Source organism: Malaclemys terrapin, chromosome 14 (assembly GCF_027887155.1).
Source record: "Malaclemys terrapin pileata isolate rMalTer1 chromosome 14, rMalTer1.hap1, whole genome shotgun sequence".
Classification (NCBI taxonomy): Eukaryota; Metazoa; Chordata; order Testudines; family Emydidae; genus Malaclemys; species Malaclemys terrapin.
This window is the reverse complement of record NC_071518.1, coordinates 14998004-15018067: the sequence shown is the minus strand read 5'-3', so window position 1 is coordinate 15018067 and position 20064 is coordinate 14998004. Positions and strand designations below refer to the sequence as shown.

Sequence of the window (20064 nt, the reverse complement as noted above, 5' to 3'; positions counted from 1 at the left end):
TTACTTTGTACAAGATATTTCTTAATTTATAGTCAAGAGGGGATTTTTGCCTCTTGGCAACCTTGTAAACCCATGTAACTTGTGTTAAGTAATGTTTTATTTTTAATGCATTTTTTGCATTCTGAATAAATATTGTTAGGATTAAAGTCAATACAATAAACTCACTCATGTTAAATCCCCAGTTATATAACTTTAAAAATATATATACTGTTGGTACAGAACCAGGAATTGAATTATAATACAGAGGCAGCCTCGGACAAATGGAAAGGTTTCAAGCCTCATTCAAGCCAATAGGAACTGAGTGTGGTCAGCTCACCTGAAAATCACTTTACTTACAGGTCCAAATATGAATGTAGGTGCCTTGCCCTAAGCAACCATTTATGAAAATTTGGCGGTAGAAAATTCTTTGCTATTCTTTTTAGCTACCGTAGTTCTGCACACAACTAATAACACCTTGAAGATGGAATAAATCAAGTATAAAATGTCTTTTGGGTCAAAGAGACATTTTAAATTTAAGTCCATTAGTTGTTATTCAATCTAGCAATATCATGACCTACACTAGATTTTCCTAGAGCTATGTTTGTACAGCAGAGCTTCCCCAATAAACATTTGCAGTGAACTAAAACTTTTAAAATGGGCAATATATTTACTAAATTTACGAGCAACATAGTTAAATTGCAACACTTATCTACTTCTAAATATGAACAAATGATTTACTATTCAAATACTGAAAAAAACTGTTGTAACAGTGAGATTTAAGATTCATATACTAAAGCTAGATAGGTCAGTCTGATGGGTCAAGATCTTTCCTGGTGTATTTTGTTGACATCAGTGGAGTTACACAAGGAATTAGTTCAGGTTAATCAAGTTTTGTTTAATCCTAAATCAGTTCCCACTGTATGTCATCATGACAAATAAAGGCTCTGGAACCAGAATGTTGATGGAAGTTGATGATGATGCATGAGGAGGAATAGAATAAGCTGGTATCTTAATAACTGTCTTGTCGACTGTAGTGAAATATGTTAGTTTTTCATCAATGAACTAAGCAGATATAGTGCAGAGTGTTAGTAAGAAACAGATGTGTAATAGGACACTGCCATTTTTTAGTCACTCTCCAGACCATAACCACAATAGAAAGTGTGTAATCCACTCTGACACTCCATCCTAGCTCACCCCATTATGCCTAGGTATAATGCAGAACAGATGCAGAACCATCAGTGCATGCTGTTATTCTCTATAATACCTAGACACAAAAGCATTACAGTCTCTTATATAAATCCACAGTTCAGATTCAGTAAAACCCCTTGAAGCCAGTGACTGTTGTACCATATCAGTAGTTTGTGATAAATTCTTTTTGTACCTCACTCGTCAAAAAAATTGGAAGACTTAATTTTCCAGTTTAGTTTCTTTTTACAAGTAATACATTAATAAAACAACTCTATGAAAATGAACCTATATAAAAGCTTTCTTGTGCTGAGCCGTAAATCATCATTCTGCTTAATGCACTGTTGAAGCAATCTACTGCAGCTCATTCTTGTTAGTCAAGCTGGCTATGTTTAGGCTGCATAATTTACCTGTATATTCTCATTTGCAAGCTCTGACTAGCTGTCAGATCAAAGTTATTTTGTTAGAAACCAATTATGTCAATCCATATAACAGTCAATCCCTGTGTTGTTGGGTTTTTTTTTTTTTAAGTGCTTTACTGATAAATGGTGATTCATTAACCACCTATTGTCCATTGAATTGCTTGAAAACTAAGCAGGTAACGTGCTTGGTTAATATTTCATGCTTCATTAAAACTGAAAAATATTAGTAAAATAATGTTTTTCAGTACTCCTTTAAAATAACCATGAAGCTCAATATTTTTGTGTGTGTTTAATATATTGGTGTTGAAATTATAAACAGATACTATGAAATACTACATAAGCTGTCTAATAAATGTGATGGATTGTCTAATTAACTCTTGATCAGCAGCAGTTTTTAAAGATGTTACCTACTGAACCTGATGGCAGTTTATGACCTTCATGTTGAATATTCAGCTAATTACTCCTTGGACAATAATTAAGTTTCTTGAGACACAGTCACTCATTTTGTCTTATAAATTATTATGCTATTGAGCTGCTCAATCCATTTGGCTAGAAAACTGCAGTTCTCAGAAGATTACTTAAATTCTCCTACAGTATGAACAGATCATACAAATTTATCTGAGTAGATTACAGGGATGTCCATTTTGTAGGTTTTCCATTGATCGACATACTGACCTTGAGAGACAGTTCAACATTAATGCAGATGATGGAAAAATAACTTTGGCAACACCACTCGACAGAGAAACAAACACGTGGCACAACATAACTATTGTAGCTACGGAAACTAGTAAGTGCTTATGCATTTGTCTATGCTTTACTTTTGGTTCTGTTTGTCTTGTAATATTGTCTGTTGTAGTTTCAAATGAATAACTATTAGAGATTGTATAGATTGTGAAAGATATTCTACAGTATACGTGGTTTAGATTTTAAAATAACAAGGTTGTGAAAGCTAAGCTAATTTTATATGACGTTCTCCTATCATGTCTATTTTCAGAAATGTGTATTATAAGGGAGGAAAGTAACATATAGTTGTAAAAGAGAATATGGATATGTTTGTGCAGGAAAAACTGTAAATGTAAGAGAGAAGGAATACCTGGTGAGAATCTAATAGAAGGAGCGTGAAATCCTCACACCATTGAAGTCAACTGTGGGCCAAACCCTGAGGTCTTTACTCTGAGTATTTACTTTGTTCCAGTCCCATAAATGGTTAAGCATGTATGTAACTTTGCACATGATCAAAGTTACATACTTGTTTAAGTATCCACAGGATTCAGGGTCTTAGGCCAGGTTTCTAAAATCTAAGTCCCATTGAGACTGAAAGAGATCTAGACTTTGAATTAGGCTTAGGGTCCTAAATCAATTAGGCATTACAACACTGAGCACAGTAATGCCTAAATACCATTAAAAATATGGGCCTTAGGCCATAACCAGGCAAAATTCTCAATTAGTTCAATTTTGGGGATTTAAGGATTAAACAAGTTTAATTATTATTATTTCAGAAAAGAAACTTGACATAAAGAACCTATTGCAGTAAAAGAAATCTTAGGAAAGTTGGTCTTTTATTTTTTAATGATGTTGCTGAGTGGTTTTCCCATCTTTTACAGGTTCAGTTTAGATACATATGTGTTCTTGCTAATATATTTATTCTGCCATCAATGTGTATACACAATTTCTATTAGTAGATGCGCTCTTCCCACACTGTCCTAAGAATATTGTATTATGTTGAAGAAACCATACTAATTTTCTAATGATATGATAACCATAACCACACTAACCATGTTCATGATCTCTACTGATTTTCAGCTTTTCTTCTCCCACCCTTTCTCAACCATCTGATTTAAATATTTGGTGCTGTAATAACTGCTACTTTTAATTATGAAGCTCATAACACCATCATCTTCCAACATGAGAATGAATGACAGAATACAAGGTTTTTACTTGGATGTTACGATATTTTTTGTAGTCAATTTTCCCCATAGTATTTATATTTGAAAGTGCAAGCCATGAGTGGTAACAGGAGTGTGTGAATAAACAAGAAAGATATAATTGAATATAAAATAAAATCTCAAGTTGTCCCCACGCTATTTAACATTTTTATCAATGACCTGGAAGAAAACAAAATATGATCACTGACATGATTTGCAGATGACATAACAATTGGGGGTGTGGTAAATAATGAACAGGACTGGTCACTGATACCGAGCAATCTTAATATGTCTGAAGGTAAATGTAGACATCTGGGAACAAAGAACATAGGCCATACTTATACAATGGGTGACTATCCTGGGAAGCAGTGACTGAAAAAAAGTTAGGGGTTGTGGTAAATAATCTGCTGAATGTGGGCTCCCATTGCAAGGTTGTGACCAAAAGGGTTAATACAATCCTTCAAAGCATAAAGAGTGGAATTTCCAGTAGGAGTAGAAAAAATATTTTATCTCTCTAGTTGGCAGTGGTACAACAACAGCTGGAATACTGTATCCAGTTCTGTGTCCACAATTCAAGAACAATGTTGATACATTGGAGAGGGATCAGAGAAGAGCAGCAAGAATGATTAAAGGATTAGAAAACATGGCTTATACTTACAGATTGAAGAAGCTCAATCTATTTAGCTTATCAAAGAAAAGGTTAATGGGAAATGCAGTCTTATTTGGGAAACAAATATTTAATAACAGGTTCTTCAATCTAGCAGAGAAAGGTATAACATGATCCAATGGTTGGAAGTTGAAAGTAGACAAATTCAGACTGGAAATAAGGTGTCAATTTTTAACAGTAAAGGTAATTAATCACTGGAACAATTTATCAAGAGTCATGATGGATTCTCCATCACTGATGATTTTAAAATCAAGATTGGATGTTTTTCTAAAAGATATGATGTTCTAGGAATTATTTTGGGAAAGTTCTATGGCCTGTGCTATATGGGTGGTCAGACTAGATGCTTACAATGGTTCCTTCTATGGGTGGTCAGACTAGATGCTTACAATGGTTCCTTCTATCTTGGAATCTATGAGTTACATGCATAGTAAACTGTATTAATATGACCTACCATTGTGATTTGTGTGTAGTACTATAAATAAAACTTGCCCAGTAAATTACTGCTAAATCTTATGGGCTAACACTAGTTTGATAGCATGGCCTGAGTGCTTTATATTGGAGAAGCCCTAAACTATGGAAACAATCATTTACAGGGACAGAAGTGCAAGTCTATTGTAGGGAGCATCTTTTGCCCACGTTAATATCAGCCAGTGAGCAATACCACCATCTCTAGTGGAGAAAGCTGCAAAGTGTAATGGTTAGATTTTTGTGGATGTAGAAACACTGATTCTAAGGAAATTTTCCATACTAGTTTTCCTCAAGGCATCGTTACTTCTATCACATAATACTGTGAGAGTCTCTGGATTAAGTTTAGAAGTGTGAGAAATAAGGGTGATGTCGTGGTGGGAGTCTGCTATAGACCACCAGACCAGGGGGATGAGGTGGATGAGGCTTTCTTCCGGCAACTAGCAGAAGTTATTAGATCGCAGGCCCTGGTTCTCATGGGAGACTTTAATCACCCTGATATCTGCTGGGAGAGCAATACAGCGGTGCACAGACAATCCAGGACGTTTTTGGAAAGTGTAGGGGACAATTTCCTGGTGCAAGTGCTGGAGGAACCAACTACGGGCAGACCTCTTCTAGACCTGCTGCTCCCAAACCGGGAAGAATTAATAGGAGAAGCAAAAGTGGATGGGAATCTGGGAGGCAGTGACCATAAGATGGTCGAGTTCAGGATCCTGACACAAGGAAGAAAGGAGAGCAGCAGAATATGGACCCTGGACTTCAGAAAAGCAGATTTTGACTCCCTCGGGGAACTGATGGGCAGGATCCCCTGGGAGAATAACATGAGGGGGATAGGAGTACAAGAGAGCTGGCTATATTTTAAAGAATCTTTATTGAGGTTGCAGGAAAAAAACATCCCGATGTGTAGAAAGAATAGTAAATATGGCAGGAGACCAGCTTGGCTTAACAGTGAAATCCTTGCTGATCTTAAACACAAAAAATAAGCTTACAAGAAGTGGAAGATTGGACAAATGACCAGGGAGGAGTATAAAAATATTGCTCAGGCATGCAGGAGTGAAATCAGGAAGGCCAAATCACTTGGAGTTGAAGCTAGCAAAAGATGTTAAGAGTAACAAGAAGGGTTTCTTCAGGTATGTTAACAACAAGAAGAAAGTCAAGGAAAGTGTGGGCCCCTTACTGAATGAGGGAAGCAACCTAGTGACAGAGGATGTGGAAAAAGCTAATGTACTCAATGCTTTTTTTGCCTCTGTATTCACAAACAAGGTCAGCTCCCAGACTGCTGCACTGGGTAGCACAGTATGGGGAGGAGGTGACCAGCCCTCTGTGGAGAAAGAAGTGGTTCGGGACTATTTAGAAAAACTGGACGAGCACAAGTCCATGGAGCCGGATGCGCTACATCCGAGGGTGCAAAAGGAGTTGGTGGATGTGATTGCAGAGCCATTGACCATTATCTTTGAAAAATCATGGCGATGGGGGGAGGTCCCGGATGACTGGAAAAAGGCTAATGTAGTGCCCATCTTTAAAAAAAAAAAAAGGGGAAGAAGGAGGATCCGGGGAACTACAGGCCAGTCAGCATCATCTCAATTCGTGGAAAAATCATGGAGCAGGTCCTCAAGGAATCAATTCTGAAGCACTTAGAGGAGAGGAAAGTGATCAGGAACAGTCAGCATGGATTCACCAAGGGCAAGTCATGCCTGATTAACCTAATTGCCTTCTATGAGGAGATAACTGGGTCTGTGGATGAGGGGAAAGCAGTGGATGTGTTATTCCTTGACTTTAGCAAAGCTTTTGATATGGTCTCCCACAGTATTCTTGCCAGCAAGAAGTATAGGCTGGATGAATGGACTATAAGGTGGATAGAAAGCTGGCTAGATCATCGGGCTCAACGGGTAGTTATCAATGGCTCTATGTCTAGTTGGCAGCTGGTTTCAAGCGGAGTGCCCCAAGAGTCGGTCCTGGGGCCGGTTTTGTTCAATATCTTCATTAATGATCTGGAGGATGGCGTGGACTGAACTCTCAGCAAGTTTGCAGATGACACTAAACTGGAAGGAGTGGTAGATATGCTGGAGGGTAGGGATAGGATACAGAGGGACCTAGACAAATTAGAGGATTGCGCCAAAAGAAACCTGATGGGGTTCAACAAGGACAAGAGCAGAGTCCTGCACTTACGATGGAAGAATCCCATTCACTGTTACAGACTAGGGACCGAATGGCTAGGAAGCAGTTCTGCAGAAAAGGACATAGGGGTTACAGTGGACAAAAAGCTGGATATGAGTCAACAGTGTGCCCTTGTTGCCAAGAAGGCTAACGGCATTTTGGGCTGTATAAGTAGGGGCATTGCCAGCAGATCGAGGGACGTGATTGTTCCCCTTTATTCGACATTGGTGAGGCCTCATCTGGAGTAGTGTGTACAGTTTTGTGCCCCACACTAAAAGAAGGATGTGGAAAAATTGGAAAGAGTCCAGCGGAGGGCAACAAAAATGATTAGGGGGCTGGAGCACATGACTTATGAGGAGAGGCTGAGGGAACTGGGATTGTTTAGTCCAGAAGAGAAGAGACGAATGAGGGGGGATTTGATAGCTGCTTTCAACTACCTGAGGCGGTTCCAAAGAAGATGAATCTAGACTGTTCTCAGTGGTACCAGATGACAGAACAAGGAGTAATGGTCTCAAGTTGCAGTGGGGAGGTTTAGGTTGGATATTAGGAAAAACTTTTTCAGTAGGAGCGTGGTGAAGCACTGGAATGGGTTACCTAGGGAGGTGGTGGAATCTCCTTCCTTAGAGGTTTTTAAGGTCAGGCTTGACAAAGCCCTGGCTGGGATGATTTAGTTGGGAATTGGTCGTGCTTTGAGCAGGGGGTTGCACTAGATGACCTCCTGAGGTCCCTTCCAACTCTGATATTCTATGATTCTATAATTATGAGGTTCACCACAAGGATTAAAACCTATGTCATTATATCTTCACCCAGAACTTTACTGACATTGAATACTGAGTCCAGCCATAAAAGAAATGCACCAACGTTGACCAGCTAAATGAAGCAAAATGGTTGTTTTTCATTACTCACTGAGCCTCATCCAGCATAGCACATCCATAGGCTTCTGAGCTAAAGAAAGGTATTGACAGTGGAAGGACAGCAGGCTGACTTGTTCAGGAGAAAAGCTGATCTGCTGAATAAGGCCAAAAATAAAATATAACAAACCCTCCCATGAAAGAACGCATCTCACGCAAAAGAGCTATCTGCTTTCCTCCGTTAGTCTGTTTCACTACTGGTGTAGTTGCACAATATGCAGAAAAGGCACTGCGGTGATATTGTAAGACTTCCCCATGGTCCTTTTTTGTGAATATATGGTTTTCTTGTAACTTCCAAAAGCAATACTTGGCATTGGGTGTGGAAAGTCCCCTGTCATCACCAGAGTGGAATTAATGTGTTTTCTGGGTATATGTGTGTAGAATACATTTGCCCTGTCACCAGTAATCCCCCAGAATAGGTAGAAGCCAGGCGACAGTAATCCTGCAGAATAGGGAGAGGTTTATTAGGAAACCCTCAGAGGTGCTGTGGGCTGCCAGCCAGAGAGGCTGCTTGCTTTGGAATCTGATCTGTAAGGCATCTAAGCTCTATAGCAGGGGTCGGCAATGTTCGGCACGCGGCTCACCCAGGGTAAGCACCCGAGCAGGCCGGGCCAGTTTATTTACCTGCTGATGCAGCAGGTTCGGCCAATCGCGGCCCCCACTGGCCGCAATTCGCCGTCCCGGCCAATGGGGGCAGCGGGAAGCAGCACAGGTGAGCGATGTGCTGGCCGCGGCTTCTCGTCGCCCCCATTGGCCCGGGACGGCGAACCGCGGCCAGTGGGGGCCGCGATCGGCCGAACCTGCCACATCAGCAGATAAATAAACTGGCCCGGCCCACCAGGGTGCTTACCCTGGCGAGCCACGTGCCAAACGTTGCAGACCCCTGCTCTATAGTAATTAGAGCTGGTTGGAAATTTTCTACAAAAACAAAATTGTGTCAGAAAAGTGGGAAGATATTTTACAGACATTTCCATGATTTTGTTTTGGTCGTCCTCCCCCAAATACTTTGACCTGCACTGGCGTAAATATATTAGAATCTGGTAGCATTAATATCATTGCTGTTTGGTGAGGTGACTGATTTAAAAAGAGGAGTTTTTGTATAAAAGACTGTTACCTTTAACTGATTAAATTGAATGTATAATCCAAATGTGCCTTCTCTCTTACCTTCGGTGACATGTTTTGTCATGTGGTGTCTGATGTGGCTTGCCATAATGCAGAAGAATTTCACTTTCCATTTCCTCTCTAAAAGCTAAAGGAAAAAAAAATGTTTTCAAGAAACTGCTTTAACTGACTTGTTTCTGATTTGCTTCTACCAGTGTGTATCAGGAGAAGCTCCACGAAGTCAATCGAATTACATTGACATCAGAATCAAGTCCCTGCCCTCCCCAGCTTTAAAAAAATATATAATTATACATAAGTATTTTTAATAATAAGCCTTGTCATTAGGCCTCATGTGAGCCACAGCATCCATTACTGTTGTGAAACTGCTGCCTACAGGGTGGCTATGAAAAAAAAATAATTCATAGCTTGCACCTAGCATTAGAGTTCCTGCTGATGGCTTTTTTACATTTCCAGTGTAATTATGTGGCATTTACAATGAAACAAAGGCTGAATTTCTCAGAATACCATAGAAACCTCCTTTTTTTTTTATTTGAGGAAATATTTTTAAAAGCTTCTAAGACAGAACTAAGTGTGTTTGGTGAGTTGTCATGGGGAGGGAACATATTTTATTTTGTTGTTACTTTAAGTTTGGTTTTTGTTATGAGACAGTATGTGCCTTGAAAATCTAATAGAGACGGTGTACTGTCTCTCAGGCACTAACTATGAAGGGAAATTCAAAAACATTGTCAATATAATTGTCTGATGATAATATCAATGAATTTATGATCTTTTACATAAGAATAGAGTTAACAGATATGTAGAATATTCAATATGGGGTTCAAATGGATATTGAAGAGCTCATTCTGTCCTAGTCTATCACTAGTCTAGTCCTTGGCCATTACTTCACAGGCTCTGTTCAGGGCCCACTTTTACTCTTATTGTGGGCTGGGATAGAGATAAGTTGACTTGTTTGGGTTCCAGAGTTCTCTTAATCAGTGGTCAACTGTAGGACAGTTTTTTTTCCTTGACCAGGGCCGGCTCCAGGCACCAGCTTACCAAGCAGGTGCTTGGGGCGGCCACTTCAGAGAGGGGCGGCACGTCCATCTGTTCGGCTGCAATTTAGCAGGCGGTCCCTCACTCCTGCTCGGAGTGAAGGACCTCCCGCCGAATTGCCGCCGCAGATCGCGATCGCTGCTTTTTTTGTTTGTTTGTTTTTGTCTTTTTTTTTTTGTTTGGCTGCTTGGGGCGGCCAAAACCCTGGAGCCGGCCCTGTCCTTGACTATAAAAAAAGTGACTACTAAGAGTCTCCTCCTTTTGCGATATCCTCACGTGATAGCCTTCTCTACTGGCTGGCTGTCATGTTTCGAGTAGAAACTGATCTCTGATTCTTTTCAGTTGTGATGTAAATAAATTTTGGCAATCTTCTGCAATGATGAAGACAGAGGAAGTATTTTGGTCCATCACCCGGACATGAAGTCTAAAAAAGTGGTATTCTTTTTAGGTGGTAGATTGTATGGTGAATCTGAGCTGCATTCTCTCAGAAGCAGAATTCAATATTTCTTGCTGTAAACTTTCTATTTAACTTGTGGTGAACACAATTAATTAGCTTCAGACAGCCTTTGGCTGCCTTTCTGGTAGAATATCTGTGTTTGGGAATACGTGTGGGGAACTGAAACATTGTATTTTTTCTGAGTTTCAAACAGTTTCAAGATGTAGTTGCAGAGCTATATACAAGATGGATCAATACCTTTCACAGCTGGTAAAATTAGCTGGTCAAGAATATGATGTCCTTAGTTGGTGGAAACTGTTAATATATTCCTTTGAGAAGGCAGGGGGCCAGTTTCATTCAAGTGAGAAGTAATTAGGCTCATGCTCAAGAAGTTGTGTCTTGATCCTGACCATCTCACCAACTACCAGTATGTCTTCTAACCTTCTTTATTTAAAAACTTATTGAGCAGATGTTATGAAAGCACATGAAAGCCTTGACTTCCTTTACACCTTTCATTCTGGTTTTAGGACTGGATATGGATATTGTGCTGGTCACATTGGTAGATTACCTCTTTCTAGCAATAGAAAGGAATCTGTTTGGATTTTTTTTAGATCAAAGCAGCAGATATGACATGTTATAAATGGTTAACAGAATTATCACCATTGTCTGTCTTAAATCTGTGTGAAATATAGACAGGTGATGATTTGCAAGCTCATTCCTAAATTTCAATAACTAAATAGCATACAGTCTTCACCAACAAAGTGAATGTCCCACAGTGGTGATTCTCAGACAAGTCTTCAGCCTGGATTTATTGTCACAATGCTGAAGATATGGTATGCTTCAGTGTTTATACAGAGAGACATCAATGCAAAATGTGGGGTTGAAAGTAATCTTAAACACTGCACAACAGCTTCAGCTACATCAGGTGAGATTTTCAAACCAGTGCAGGAGATATTGCCATGTATCATTAATTTTAATGGAAAGATGTGTGGATAAGTTTCTTGCACTGCTTTGAGAAGATCAAGCATTAGTCTTAAAACATAAATCAAGTCACCCCTTATTTATTCTACTCAATATTTTCTTTCCATTGAAAATATTTGTATTTAAACAAAAGTTTGCTCCTTTACAATTAAACATATTTTCTATTCTGCCATGTAGTGACCCTGTTACGCTGATATATTATGTCACATTAATTTTTAAGATAACAGAATAAAACAAAGGATTTTTACCTTACTGCAAAATCACACTGAAATAGAAGCTTGGAGTGCGAGGCAGACACTCACTTATTAAAGTACAGCAAGAGGGATACCAAAAATGACTAGTAACATGAATTGATTCTTGTGTTTCCTTCCCCCCGCCCCCTGCCAAGTTTGCTCCAGAGAGAGAGAATCTTTTGTGAGTCAAGAAGAATATAAAGTAAGAACATGAAGTTGATTAAAATCTAAAGGGAGCAGTCTTGTTGGCCAAGTGACCTTTTCCTACCAGGAACATGCCTTTTTGTTCTTTAAATATAAAAGGTGAACTTTGTTTCCTGTCAGTGACTCTGGACTTTAGATACTGGAGTAATGGAATTTCACATTGTTTTGTTGTATCACAAGGTAATCTGTGACTGAGATCTAAAGAACTTCATAATGTATTCTGAGAATGGAGACTTTTTATTGTGATTAGAAGCTTGGGAGAATTCACCAGGTGGCTGGGGACTTGACATAGTTTTATTTTCCTGTGTTGCAGTCTGAAGAGGAGAAAGGGTTGTGGAAATATATAGGCATAAAAACACTTGCTTGAGATACTGAGCAGAACTTCCTTGCAATAAGAATGAAATCGACATTCTCAGCAACTTTTCCTAGTGTACCTTTATCTTCCCCCTTTCTTCTGTGCAGTGTTCCTTCTATCCTTGATTTGCCTGGTACTATCTTCGAAATGCGGTTTTCTGACTGCTCAGCTATACCCACTATAAGGGAAAAGTCCCCCAGTCATTTGTAATTCCCAGTCATCTGCTCACATCCTTCCTTGCACCTACATCTCACTTACCTTCCCAGTCCATTTTTCCTACCCCTCCCCAGTTTCCATGCTTCTCAGAGTTGTGCCCTAATTGGTCCAGGTTTGAACTCTGTCCTAATTGGTCCAGGTTTGAACTATACCTCCCATTTGAATTGCCCTTTGAACAAAACATGCACTTAGGATATAAATATCACTCTACTCTACCAAAACACACACCAATGTCAAAAGTATGGCTTCATTCTCCCACAGCCCTACAACTGGTCACATGGTAGCATAATGAATAGTAGCACATGGTTTTACATTGTGACTGGAAACTCAGTATCCTGTGAAAGGGAATGTGATATGGTATAATGGTACTAGAAATTAATGATTTACAATGTGCCTATGAAAATAGGAAAATACATTAAACAATGACTGAAATAGGCTGTGAATAGATGGAAATTGTGATAACTTCTACCACTGAGTGGCTAATCTATTGGTCCATCCTGTCCCTAGTCTCACTGATGACATGTAAGTGGGTAAAGAAAGCTTTGCCTTATCTATCAATACACAATTAAGATGACACAGTAATTACTGTATCTGCACCTCTAACATCAAAAGAAAGTAAAATGTGCACTATTTATTATTTATTACACCATTCTCACTAATGTTATCCAAATATTGTAAGCTGAGTAGAATTTCATGACTCGAGAAATCAGACTGCTTTATGTATCAGGCATTACATTTTTAGTTTTCACTGTTATATGTAGGACATTTCTATCTTCCCTCTGCCTTCATATTCCTCTTCTGTGATTTTCCATCTCCATCTTATAATAGCAATAAGAGGCTATTTCCTCATCTGTTCTTCATGCCATCTATTCCTCCCAGCCTGTCATTAGTGCTAAGGAAATGCCCAGCATTTCAATCATTACTGATTAACTGATATAACAAGACTAATAATAAATGGAGGTTTAATGTACCTGGGAGCCAAGGCAAAGGCTTATATCAGAGACAGTATTATAACTTAGGCACGGAAGGGGTGCATTAATCACATAGTATGACTGCAGAACATTTCACTAATCCGAGGCTGAACATGCTGATATTTGCATGCTCATATCTCATAGACCATAAGTGAGGTCCACTTGAATTATGGGGCTCTGGTGAATCTTAAAAGAAATGCCTGGTTTATTATAAGACATGGGCTCCTTACTAACTATGCCTGTCTGGAATTGGCCTTGCAAAAGGTGATGCAGTGTGTTTCAGAAATATGCGCACAACAGTATAAAATTATGTCATAAATTCCAACATTAAAAACTTCTAAAAAATTCCATTTTCTAAGCTGTCTCTTTGTAAAGACTCAGATCAGCAAGAGTCAAGAAAACATGGTAAGCTTTAAAGGTGATTAAGTGATGATCCCTTTAAAATACACAAGCTTTCTCTCACCTGACTGTGAGAGAACTACTGTGCTCATTAAAAATTGCCACTCAAGATTAACATATATCCTCTTTGTGAGTGTTTGTAGCTGTGTCGCTTATTTATTTATTCTTTTTTATTTATTTGGATTCCACAAACTCCATATTTCAAGTGGATTTCAGTTATGGTTTGTGACATATGATCTTATGGCAATGAGGATGCTGAGACTTAAATAAGTGGAATGTTCTGCTTGCATTCTATGGGCTCAGTGTTGAGCCAGCCTACACCTCCACACTGGGGAGTAAAGAGGCAAAAGATATCTCCTTCCTTTCCCAGTGTTGGCCACCTATGTTATGGGTTACAACATGGAGCCGCTTCTCCTGGGCTGCTACTCCTCCTCTTGCATATGTGGGTGAAGGTGATGCCAGTAGTGGGATGGCTCCTCCCTACCACACAGCAGATCCATCAACACAGCTGTAGAGGGGGAAGTAAGTTGAGCTAGGAAAGGGGCAGGTTTGGCTTACATCTGCCTTGGAGCAAAGTTCACAATGGTTGGCCTGTGCTGAGCCTGCCACAGTGCAGCAACATGCTGCCCCTCAGGGTGGATTGCAATGTGCCAGTCCAGCCCTAGATTTAAAAATACACACCCTTCTTGTATGCACACTGTATATAAGAGCACAGAGAGAGATTTATCAGGAGTTAATTATTCTGTGGTATATTTGTTCTCATAATGTTTTATTGTGTCCCAAATTCAGTCTGTGTGACTCTGAATCATAATTTACACCTTTAATCAGTTTTACGGCATGTAACTTTCAGCAGTTGAGAAACGCATAAATAACCAGTTGCTCACATGTAATTTACACCCTATTCTTTATGCTACTGACATACTGGCATCAGCCAGGAACAGGGCCTCATTGTGCTCTGTGCTGTTCAGACACAGAGCGACAGGACAGTCCCTGCCCCAGAGAATTTACAGTCTGTTAGGATGAAACATGAGTGTAATAAATGATGCGAAGGAGGAGGAGAAAAATAGTAATCAAATCCTTGCGTAGGACCACTCTGCACAGCAAGATCATTTAAATTCAGATATTATTTATTTTAGAACACATAAATAAGATTAATTCCTGAAGTCCCTACTATCCAACTGTGAACAGGGAAGTTTGAGTGGGAGTTTGCAAGGGCAGTTTGGGGGGAAGATCAAGAGGCAGGCAGAGGAACAGACAGGCTAGTGAAGGGAGTGTGTGGTGTTCTAGCAGTGTTTTGGTGCTCGTTGGGAGTTTGTTTTGCTGTGGGTGGTGGTGGTATGGTTTGGTTTGTTTCCCAGATTTACAGGATTTAGGTGGGAAGCCTATGACAGATACAGAGGTAGCAGTGGTAGTGACCCAAGCAGTGGAAGACACAGTGAAGATGACTGGATATGGAAGCTGCGGCATGTACATGATCCTGGAGAGGGTACCTGAAAAAAGTTTTGTCTGCATGAAGTGCCGCCTGATAGAGCTGATGGAGGAAAAGATCCGAGGATTGGAGATGCAGGTGGAAACTCTGGTTGAGTTGAGAAGGGGGTTCGAGCAGATGATGGAGCAAAGACATGAGGAGTCTGAAGGGAAAAGCTTAGACTTGCAGATGGAAGCAGGACCAAAGAACTCTGAGGGGAGACTGCTGGGTGAGGAAAGTGGACAGTGGAAGCATGTGACTAAGGGTATGTCTACACTACGAAATTAGGTCGAATTTATAGAAGTCAATTTTTTAGAAATCGATTTTATACAGTCGATTGTGTGTGTCCCCACTCCAAGACCATTAAGACCATTAACTCGGTGGAGTGCGTCCACAGTACCGAGGCTAGCGTCGACTTCCGGAGCATTGCACTGTGGTAGCTATCCCACAGTTCCCGCAGTCTCCACCACCCATTGGAATTCTGGGTTGAGCTCCCAATGCCTAATGGGATGCATCGGGTGAGGTATTTCTAGTAGAGATAAGGAGGTGTTAGCACCATTATACAAGGCACTGGTGAGACCTCATCTGGAATACTGTGTGCAGTTCTGGTCTCCCATGTTTAAGAAGGATGAATTCAAACTGGACCAGGTACAGTGAAGGGCTACTCGGATGACCCGAGGAATGGAAAACCTGTCTTATGAAAGGAGACTCAAAGAGCTTGGCTTGTTTAGCCTAACCAAAAGAAGGCTGAGGGGAGATATGATTGCTCTCTATAAATATATCAGAGGGATAAATACCAGGGAGGGAGAGGAGTTATTTAAGCTCAGTACCAATGTGGACACAAGAACAAATGGATATAAACTGGTCATCAGGAAGTTTAGACTTGAAATTAGATGAAGGTTTCTAACCATCAGAAGAGTGAAGTTCTGGAACAGCCTTCCAAGGGGAGCGGTGGGGGCAAAAGATATATCTGGCTTCAAGACTAAGCTTGATAAATTTATGGAGAGGATGGTATAATGGGATTGCCTAATTTTGGCAATTAATTGGTCTTTGACTATTAGCGGTAAATATGCCCAATGGCCTGTGATGGGATGTTAGATGGTGTGGGATCTGAGTTACTACAGAGAATTCTTTCCTGGGTGTGTGGCTGGTGAGTCTTGCCCACATGATCAGGGTTTAGCTGACTGCCATATTTGGGGTCAGGAAGGAATTTTCCTCCAGGGCAGATTGGCAATTTTTCACCTTCCTCTGCAGTGTGGGGCCTGGGTCACTTGCTGGAAGATTCTCTGCACTTTGAAATCTTTAAACCATGATTTGAGGACTTCAATGGCTCAGACATAGGTTTTATACAGGAGTGGGTGGGTGAGATTCTGTGGCCTGCGTTGTGCAGGAGGTGAGACTAGATGATCATAATGGTCCCTTCTGACCTTAAAGTCTATGATTCTATGATTTGGTTTCCATCCACACTTCTTACTTGCTTTTATCAGAATGCTTGATGTTCTCGATCAATACGAAGGCAGCAGAACACAATGGGTGGTGTTTCTCTTTCCTCTTCGACTGGGAGACTACTGAGCTATCTCTGTAAAGATATTTTTTTTTCCATTGGCTCCACCTCTTGCAGGTTTCCTCTTTTACTTCAACCTCACTTCTACCAGTGACAAATTCCACCACGGCTTGAGCTTCTCCTGCTATTTTCTCCCGTCCATAGATGAAAGGATTTGTTTTTTCTAACATGGTGCAGCTATGTTAAAAAAACACAAGAAAACCTCCCACTCTTGCTCTAGCATGGGTGCAGCAACACCTTTAGGGTATGTGTCTACACTGAATTGGAGGTTTCACTGCAGCACAGGTTGGCATACCCAGGCTAGTGTTAATCTAACTAGCTCAGCTAAAAATAGCAATCAAGATATGACAGCCTAAGCTTCAGGATGGGCTATACAAGCCTCCTCGGAATTCTACCTGAGCTGCAGTCCCACCTATGACTTAAGTGGAAACATACTCTTTTTGCTGACCTAGTGCTCCTAGCGCCAGGCCCAAGCTCAGAAGGGGGCCCATAACACTCTCTTCCTCCCCTCTCTCAGTGCTGCACAAGCTTCCAAGCAGCAGGATCCGGCATGGGAGCTCAGAACCCAAGGGGCCCTGGGAGCTGTAGTTCCTTGGCCAGCTCCCTGCCTAGAGAGCCTGCCCTGGAGCAGGGAAGGAACTACATTTCCCAGCATTCCCTTGGCCACTATCAACAGGAAAGGGAGGGGGAGCGAGTGGGGAAGGTGAGACCCCATGCGCTGCAGCTTGCTGTGAATGGACAGCTGGCTGCTAGAAGGGAGTGGCAGTGTGAGTGGGGAACAAGTATGCCCAAAGAGTAGAAGATACCACCCTCAGAAGATTTCTCCAGACTGGGTTAGGGATGCTGGTGTGACCTCGCCTGGCAGCCCGCAAAGAAGGAACTGGGTGGAATGAATGGACACTGCACCTCTCTATCTGAAGTCTAGCAAGGGAGGCATGTTGATTTTGACAAAAAATCATTTTGGGGACAAAAGGGTAAAGAATAGTTCCAAAAAATGTCAACACATTATATTCTGACATTTTCAGAATGCATTTTGTTATTTTCTTAAGACTTTGCATTTTGATTTTTTTTATTTTATTGTATTATGTATTATAAATTTAAAAAGTCAAACTTTAAATTAAACATTTTAATCAATCCTGGATGGATGGAAATTCATTTGTGGAGAGTGTTCAAATTGTGGGTTTTTTTTCCATATTGGAATAAAAACAAATTTTGAAAATTCAGAATCCTCCATGAAAGAATTTTCCTTCTCTTCACAGCTCTACTTTTTAAACTAATATTAAACTTATTAGTTGGATTACCAAATATTGATAATGAAATTGTTTAGCGATGCTTGAGAAAGTAAAATATTCATTTTAGCTAAGAAGTGATCTGAAATAAATAGCTCATGAACCAAGCTTATTTGAAAAAAGATTATTTTCTTACACAGTAAAGTAGAAATCACCGTCACTCATTTCTGCGTAAAATTAAGTAACATCATTTTTGCAGTACAATACAGTTATCGTAACAATCATATTAATATTCCTGATGATGTTTGGCAAAGTACCACAACTAGTATAAATTCTGATGGATCATTAGTCAAAGCACTAGATGAGAAAATAGAAGAGATATTGAAATGAAAATGGTGATGTGACCACAAAAATGTTTTCCAGACATAGAACATAGGAATCTCGAGGACAAAACTATGGCATGTAACCAAAAAAGTCAATTAACCATACTTGCTGCATCCTTTAGAAATAAAGAAATATGGGGCAATTTTTTCCCTTTCTGTCACCTAGTGGAAAAAATCCATAAATCCAAAAGGCATAAATCCAAAAAGACTCTGTATGATTTACCATGAATATAAATACAATTATGAATCATCACACAGTGCATTCTATGTTAAACTATCTTTATTATATATTACAGCTGGGCTTTTTAGGATGCAGGGACACAAGTTAAAAAGGAAGAAAGATATGTAGTAAAAATATTCTTCAGATTAATGTTTGGTGCATTCAGCAAACACATAGAATCATAGGACTGGATGAGACCTCAAGAGTACCTGCACTCAAGGCAGGACTAAGTATTATCTTGACCATCCCTGACAGGTGTTTGTCCAACCTGCTCTTAAAAATCCCCAATGATGGAGATTCCAGAACCTCCCTAGGCAATTTATTCCAGTGCTTAACCACTCTGACAGTTAGGAAGTTTTTCCTAATGTCCAACCTAAATCGCCCTTGCTGAAATTTAAGCCCATCGCTTCTTGTCCTATCCTCAGAGGTTAAGAAGAACAATTTTTCTCCCTTCTCCTTGTAACAACCTTTTATGTACTTGAAAACTACATTTTAGTGTCATGAATTCTTTTGTTAATACTTTTAATTTCTTAATTTTATTTTGTCTTTTATTGTAAAACTACTATTGACATTATTAAGAATAATTATAATGTTTTAGGGAATTACTTTGGTATACTATGTAATTATCTTTCATTTAGGGCTGAATAAATTTCAGTAAAATTTAAAAAGGAAAGAAGCATAGAGAAGGTTTAAACAGGAACTCAGAACTGCTTAACCTTTTCACCAGACACTTTCTTTTCTGATCAGCATGATAGAAATTATATAACCCATAATTTTTGCTCTACCTGAATTTACTAAGCTAGGTTTCTTGTTTATTTGGTCATAACTACAGGCTAGAGGCTTACCTTTTATAGACCACAAAGCAAGTGCTGGAGGTCCTTGAGGCGTTGTTTGATCACATGATCCTGGCTCTCCTTGCTTCCATCTACTAAATTGCACTAAAAGATGCACTAAAATGCATTGCCTCCTTTCCAAAGACTGTATTGCTTTCCATGTGAGCAATTGATGTATTTACCTCAGGAATTCCTCTGAGGGGAAGTGGCCCACATGGATGCTAATGGGAGTGGAAAACAATCCACTCTCTGTGTAAAGATGAGAGAAGAAACACATGACAGATTACGTAGTCACATTGTTAGAAAGGTGCTCACCTATTATAGTTAGGAGTGTAGTATAAAAGCCTATATAGAATGGAATAGAGATCTCAATAGTAAGATGTGCTCCATACTTTGAGAACTGGAATGCAAACAGGCAGGTGAGGGCACTGAAGAGAAGGGAATAAGTGGACAAGGAAATTATGTTTCCAGTTATCTGGTAAGGAAAAATCACAAGACAACTATAAAAATGAATGCTTAGCTGAAGGAAAAAAAATGCAAGAAGCATACTTTGTAGGAGGTGGTACCATACCTAATGGGGAGAGTGATTGGATCAGCTGCCTAAGAACCATCATCCCTGGTTTCAGAAGTTTATGGAGCCATGTTAGTCTGTAAAGCTCTACATTTTGCAAAAATCTGACTTTGCTAAAGAACTTTGAAGACTGACA

General features: G+C 39.8%; 1 protein-coding gene across 2 annotated transcripts in view; it reads left to right on the top strand.

Moving 5' to 3' along the window:
• Positions 1 to 20064, top strand: part of CDH8 (cadherin 8) — a 223399-nt gene that overhangs the window by 128497 nt on the left and 74838 nt on the right. For both annotated transcript variants that reach the window (XM_054049347.1, XM_054049346.1), the window contains exon 8: positions 2237 to 2373. In XM_054049347.1, the coding sequence (XP_053905322.1) occupies positions 2237 to 2373 (137 nt within the window). The remainder of the gene's footprint in view (positions 1 to 2236; positions 2374 to 20064) is intronic.